At 38.5% G+C, this 6542-nt stretch overlaps 1 protein-coding gene across 1 annotated transcript; it reads left to right on the forward strand.

The window, feature by feature from the left end:
- The first annotated feature begins 261 nt into the window (after window positions 1-261).
- Window positions 262-2248, forward strand: LOC114304730 (uncharacterized). Its single transcript, XM_082893349.1, has 2 exons — window positions 262-771; window positions 942-2248. Exons 1-2 carry the CDS (start codon window positions 322-324, stop codon window positions 1629-1631), a joined length of 1140 nt encoding a protein of 379 aa, XP_082749475.1. The 5' UTR covers window positions 262-321; the 3' UTR covers window positions 1632-2248.
- Window positions 2249-6542: the final 4294 nt, after the last annotated feature.

Here is a 6542-nt window from a genome sequence, read left to right on the forward strand (position 1 = left end):
CTGACCTTCCCTCTTGCCTCTGATCTTCACTCATCCAAAGCTGTCTCTCTCTCTCTCAAGTTTCGAAGCTCTCTGTGTCTCTCAAGAATGGATCTAGAAATTTCCTAAAGTTGAATGAACGTGGGTTTACTTTATTCAAGAGTGAATGAACTTGGGTTTACTGGGTTTACTTTATTCATGAGTGGGTCACTTTATTCATTAAAAATAAATAAAAATTAAATAAAAACATAATAAAAACATATATCTACAACGGCTATAAAAAAAAAAGATGAACACAAACCGGCTATAAAAACGGCTATAAAAATAAAACGGCTCTTTTTTATGTTAAAACGGCTCTTTTTTTATGTTAAAACGGCTCCTTTTTTTTTCTATAAATACAAACATTTTGTGCTCTCTTTTTACTCAATTTCATTTCACAACAAATTTTTTAAATTACATTTTTATTTTTATTTATATTTTCTTTACACAATCGGTATGGAAGGTTCATCAAAAATAAAGAGAGGAAAATCATTCACCATTGCTGAAGATATGGCACTTTGTAAAGCTTGGTGTCACATTTCTGAAGATCCAATTGTTGGTAATTCACAATCTTATACTCACTTTTGGGGGAGAATTTATGAAAATTATTGCTCCCTTCAGAATGATCAGTCAAGAACACAAGTTTCTATCCAATCTCGATGGGGTACAATCATGAAATGTTCTAACAAATTTCGTGGATGTTTAGCGCAAGTCGAAAATCTACACCCAAGTGGGATGTCTCAAGTTGATTTAGTAAGATTTCATCTTCATTTATTACATTAGTTTTTATTTTATTTTATTTCGTCTCATATACAAATTAAATAATTACCTAATTCAATATTGATACATATTTTATTTTATCTAGTAAGATCTCATATTTTATTTTATTTTGTTGATACTTACTTAATTCAATATTGATACAGATGCTTCAAGCAAAACTTTTATACCATCAAGATGAAAAGAAACATTTTGCTTTTGAACATTGTTGGTCAATCTTGCAAAATAATATCAGGTGGCAAGATGTAACTCCTACGAATACGGTGAAGTCAAGGATACATACACCATTTTCCCCTGATTTAGCCCCCGATTCCCCTATGGATAATTGCATTTCTCTTGAAGATGACACCAGTCCAAGTGTTGGTAATAATCCAACTGTTGGTGAGGGTAGTGTCTCTGCTAGGGGTAAAAGGCCGATGGGTAGGAAATCTGCAAAAGAATTATTTCGGAAAAATCAAGTCGTTCAAGCTGAAGTTCAAAATATGAGCACACAATTGGACACATTTAACCAATACCTTGCTGAGAAGGAAAAGAAAAAAGAGGAAAGAGAAGAAAAAAGGATTCAAGCAATGCAGGAGATGAAAGAACTTGAGATGAAAAAACATGACTTCGAGATCAGAAGACAAGAACATGAGATGAAAAAACATGACTTCGAGATCAGAAGACAAGAACATGAGATGAGAAAGGAAGAACACCAAATAATGACTGCGGACATTTCTCATTTGGACCCTCAGATGAAAGCGTATTACACAATGCGAAAAAATGAGATTTTCGCCAAGTGGTCCTCAAATGTGAGCAGCCCAAATTTTTATTTTCCCCTACCTCCTGATGAATAATTACGGGATAAATGTTAGTATTTATTTTTTGCAATATCATTTATTTTTTAATGTAATTGTTAGCCTTTTTTTATATAATTATGGGATAAATGTTAGTCTTTATTTTTTGATGTAATTTTTAATGAAATTTCATGTTGTTTTAAGAATAAATGAAATTTCATGTTGTTTTAACAATCCAACCGTATTTCATGTAATTTTTAATGAAATTTTATTTTGGTGGTCGGTTATTGATGGGTAATTGATGATTGTTTATTTTTTATGTGTAGTTAAAAAAATTTATTAAATATGTAGTGATATATTTTTTGGTGGGGTGAATTAATCAAACAAATTTTTTTTTTTTCAATTTTTCATTTTTTTTTATTTTTTATATTTGTCTAGTTGGAAATAATATAAATATATAATTTTTTTAACAAACAGATAAAAAAATGTCACAAAAGACAATAAATAAATAAAAATAAAATCACAAAAAACCTATATCCAAACAACACCTCCAAAGTTGGAGGGAAAGTTGGTTAAGATTTGCCAAAAATAGCAAATGACCATTGGAGCACCATTGCTATAATTTGGCAAAATAACACTATTCATTGCCAAATTATAGCAATAGCAACCCCAATATAGCAACAACCATTGGAGATGCTCTTACAATGGTTAGTTTTAGGGCACGTTTCAATTAGCATACTTATGATAGCATGTTTGCACACATTCATTCGTATTGCATGCACTGGGCTCGGTGCATCATGCTAATTGCATTGTATTTCAATTCCAATTTGAATACATGTATCAAGTTGCATTTCACATGACATCTTAGAATAACCGAGCCTGTTTCTAGTTGCATTTTGCATGTGTTGCATTAGCCATCTTAACATGAACTAGGATCAGGCATTCGATTACTAACTAGTTTCTGTTTTGGCTTGGAGTACTAGGTAAGCATTTACGCTTTAGCATCCTTGCATGTGTGTGAGTATTGCCATGACAGTATGCTTGCCATGAGGCTATTTGCGTATGTGATGTAACTGCCTGAATGCCTATGGGTGAAGGTTGGATTGCTTGAATTGGGACAATTCATTGAAATCCGTATTTTAGCCTATTTGTGAGTAGCAAAACTCAAACCATTTTTCTAAACAAACGGATATGCAATGCTTTGTTCCAAATTAGGCGATCTAGTCTATACTTGTTTTGTTGTGCGCATCACATAGTAATTCTAGCTAATTAACCGGAATAAGAACACATGTGTTTTCAAAAACAAGCTATCATATTTAGTAGTGGCCGATCTTTGATCGGGCGAGCGGGGGTGCTCATAGCTGACCTTTCCCAATCGTACCCAAGTTCCTGAGCCGAGGCAACTTTGGTGATGACGGACACGTGGCCTTAGGCAAACGAGTCAGGGTTTCCTAAGTTTTCCCAATAATAAAACATTTAGGTGGCGACTTTGTATCTGGCAAAGCAGTCCTTGTTTGGCACTTCTTTCTAAAAATCTATTTTTCAAAACGATTTGCCGGATTTGGACTCTTTGGTTATTTATCAATCTCACATCGCACATTGTGAGATCAGATTAAGAACCGTAACAATTTGAGTCCGAACTGTAGTGAGCCCAAACGAACAAAACGGGGGCTTCCCTCCCGGGACGTTTGGGGACGTCTACAGGCGCCAAACCTCTATCATGCTTGATCAAGAGGCAAGGGAATGCACACACAATGCTATGCAACCTAAGCATTCAAGCATGTGACAACATGCAAACTAGTAAGCATGCAACAATATGAAATCTAAGCATGCAAACATGAATGCATACAATGTAATAGGTATGCAACAACAATACCAACAGCAAGCATGCGATAACATGGAACAATATTATGCAATGCAACTAATATGCAATAGGTGTACAACCTAAACATATGAACATGTATAGCATGTAGCAACATGCAAAATGAAGCAAGCATGCAACAACATACAAGACAAGCATGCAATCAACATGCCAAGATGGACTTAAACTAACATGGGTAGACCTCAGCCATGCCAAAATCAGTGGCCAAAGTGCTATGGAAAGATGCACAAAACACATGCAAACATGCACATATAATGGCCTATGATCTAGGCATAAGAGAGTAACTTTCAAGAACACTTAAAAGAATTAAAAGCATGCAAGTATGACAATACTATAAGCTCTGAAATGATGTTAGGGATGATGCCAAATCAACCAAACAATGAAAGGATGGCATGCAAGAAAGCCCAAAGCTTGAAACTAGCCAAAGGACTCAAACTATGGCCATGCAAGGCGAGCCCCAAAGGGCCAAGGGCTATCAAAATAGTCCCAAGGCAGGTCAAGATAGGGCCAAAAACAAGCTCGAAACTAGCCAACACAAGCTAGAACACAATGCCAAAAGCATGAGGCATTCAAGGCTACAAAAGGGGTGTTACACTACACCTATCAAAACCAAACACGGCATGACAAAAACCAATAAAAACAGAGTTGTGGCATGGTAAAAGAAGACCAAAAACCCACTTAGATGGCATCCAAATGGCCTAAGCATGGAAGCATACACAATGATCCATTCAAGAGGCATAAAACATCAACTCTTTAAAACATTAAAGGAGTGATAAATGTAAGTGTTCAAGCATGAAACATGGGCTGCAATAGTATAACAAATGATGCCAAATCATTGAAATGGTCCAAGTAAAGCATGCTAGTGACTTGGACACTCAAAGCTAACAAGCTAGAATGCCTTATGGCCATACAAAGCATGGCATATATGGTCAAAACAACTCAAATCATAGGTTAAGCATGTTACAACAAAGCTAAAAGCTTCATGGAGTCGAGCCAAAATCATGCTAGAATGGCATGTTACAACATGATGCACATTAAGGCAAATGAGGGGATTGCAAGACAAGTATATGAAGCATGTAAGAGGCCATTAAACCAACTTCAAACAGAGGTATATCATGGCAAAATAACACCAAATACTTACTGAAATGGAGCTAAAACACGCTAAGCAACCATGCTACCAATATAAGCCATTTATACTAGCATTCAAGACAACAAGGAGAGGAGACGGCCCTCTCCTATTTAGGACCTCAAAACCACATTTCCGCCACTGAAAATCCTCTGGATTTCAGTGGTAGAAAGGTCATGCAAAGCTAAGAACAAGGGCCAAAAGGGATGGCCTAAAAAAAGGTCTAACAAGGCCTAAGAGGGGGGAAACAACCCCAAACCAAAAAGAGACCTTAAACAAAGATCAAAATCATATAAAAACAAAACTTTTATCAGTTTATAGTCAAGCTTAAAACAATAAGCAAGAAGGGCTAAAAGCTTAAACAAGAAAGAGGTATTAAAAGCAAAAATGCTCACCCTTGAAGAACACCTTCAAGAACAAGGCTTCAGCACCTTTCTCTGATCAAAACCACCTCAAGAACCCTAACACCAACTCCCTAGCACCTCAGCAACCAAGGATGGTGTATTGCTAGGTGCTCTAGTGCAAAAGTATGAACAAAACACACTTTCAAGCACAAACACACACGTGTATGGAGGGGGGAATTGTGCATGCCAGCTAAGCCAGCTGGCACAAAATATCTGCATAAAGCAGATGAATAGGGTTCGGCCACAAAATATGGCTGATCGACCAACACAAGGGCCGATCGACCAAAGATAGTGCCGATCGGCCAACAATTTTGGCCGATGGCAAGAAAACAAGGCCGACGGCCTCAAGCCTTGGCCGATGGGTTGAGGGGATGGCTAACAAGCCACCCTCTTCCCTCAAAAGCAAAAAACACAAGTCCTTAGTCCACAACCAAGCACAAAACAGACAAGTTGAGAGATCTTGAGGCAAGGCGCGCGACCGAGACCTCTGGCAACTCAAGACGAACACGAACATGGATGATCATCGAGTGTTCAAACGATGACGTCCAAGCCTTGAGGACGGTCAAAAAATGGGGTGTCTACAAAGGCTCAATCCTTGGTTCACAATGGAGAGCTAGATATTCCTAGTCTGATTCATCAATTTTCTGACGTTGGTGACCGCGGTAATCTTCTTTGGCGGGGTTTTCGGCAACATGCCCTTTGCTTGTGTATGCTGTCACATTTCCTTCTTACCCATAGTTTCGGCAGGTTTGGCATTTGGCTAATTGTAGTGGCCCAAGGTTTGAAAAAAGGCAAGAGTTGCATCGGCATGGTGCTGGCCGAGACTTTGATGGGCTTAGACGCCTTCCACCGGCGAGAGACTATCAAATTCACAGAGAGTTCACTACTTCTTTAGATAATGTTTCTCACCCTTTCTAATAAGTGGTTCTCACATCTCTCGGCACTCATGCTCTATTTTTCCCTTAAAGCCCGTTTCTCACGTTTCTCTCAACATACATCTCTCTATTCTTTAATATCTTTTTTCTTTCATCCCTCCCCAAGTGTGGCTTATGGACAAGCTAAAGGTAGTGGACTCTTGCCCTACATGCTCAGCTCAAGCGTACTTCTTCCGCCAACAGCTAGTGGATTTCCCGAATGAAGGATGGTGCCACTGATGTGCAAAAGGTTAGCTGCTGACATTGCTTGGCATTGCCCCTGGCTTAATCTGACCGAAATGAGCTACAACATGACTTTGCAACGTGGTATTCAACTGATCAGCCTTACACACTGTGTATTCTACTTCCCTTTCCGGTTCAAATGTCAGTTTGGACATGACCAGACTTGCCTAGAGGAGGGGGTAGAGTACCCGGTTTCATTCCCCATCCGAGGTTCACATTTGGCTAGATACCTCACTGCTTGGAGGATGAGATAACTTCTGGCTCCTGCCCCTAGTATTTGTTGCACCCTTTCTAGCAAGTGCTTGACTTGGCTCGAAGACGAGGCACAAACCGGGCCCATATTAGCATCAGAAGCTTCCATAAGCACAAGCAGGGGACGTAGGAGCACCTGACTCATCTATG

This window comes from Camellia sinensis, chromosome 10 (genome assembly GCF_055761805.1).
Source record: "Camellia sinensis isolate YWXY chromosome 10, ASM5576180v1, whole genome shotgun sequence".
NCBI lineage: Eukaryota > Viridiplantae > Streptophyta > Magnoliopsida > Ericales > Theaceae > Camellia > Camellia sinensis.

Excerpts from the sequence above, each read along its gene's own strand:
- LOC114304730 (XM_082893349.1), top strand. The coding sequence starts at position 322 with ATGTTAAAACGGCTCTTTTTTTATGTTAAAACGGCTCCTTTTTTTTTC. Across the intron at positions 772-941 it reads GGATGTCTCAAGTTGATTTA|ATGCTTCAAGCAAAACTTTT; the intron begins GTAAGATTTCAT and ends ATATTGATACAG.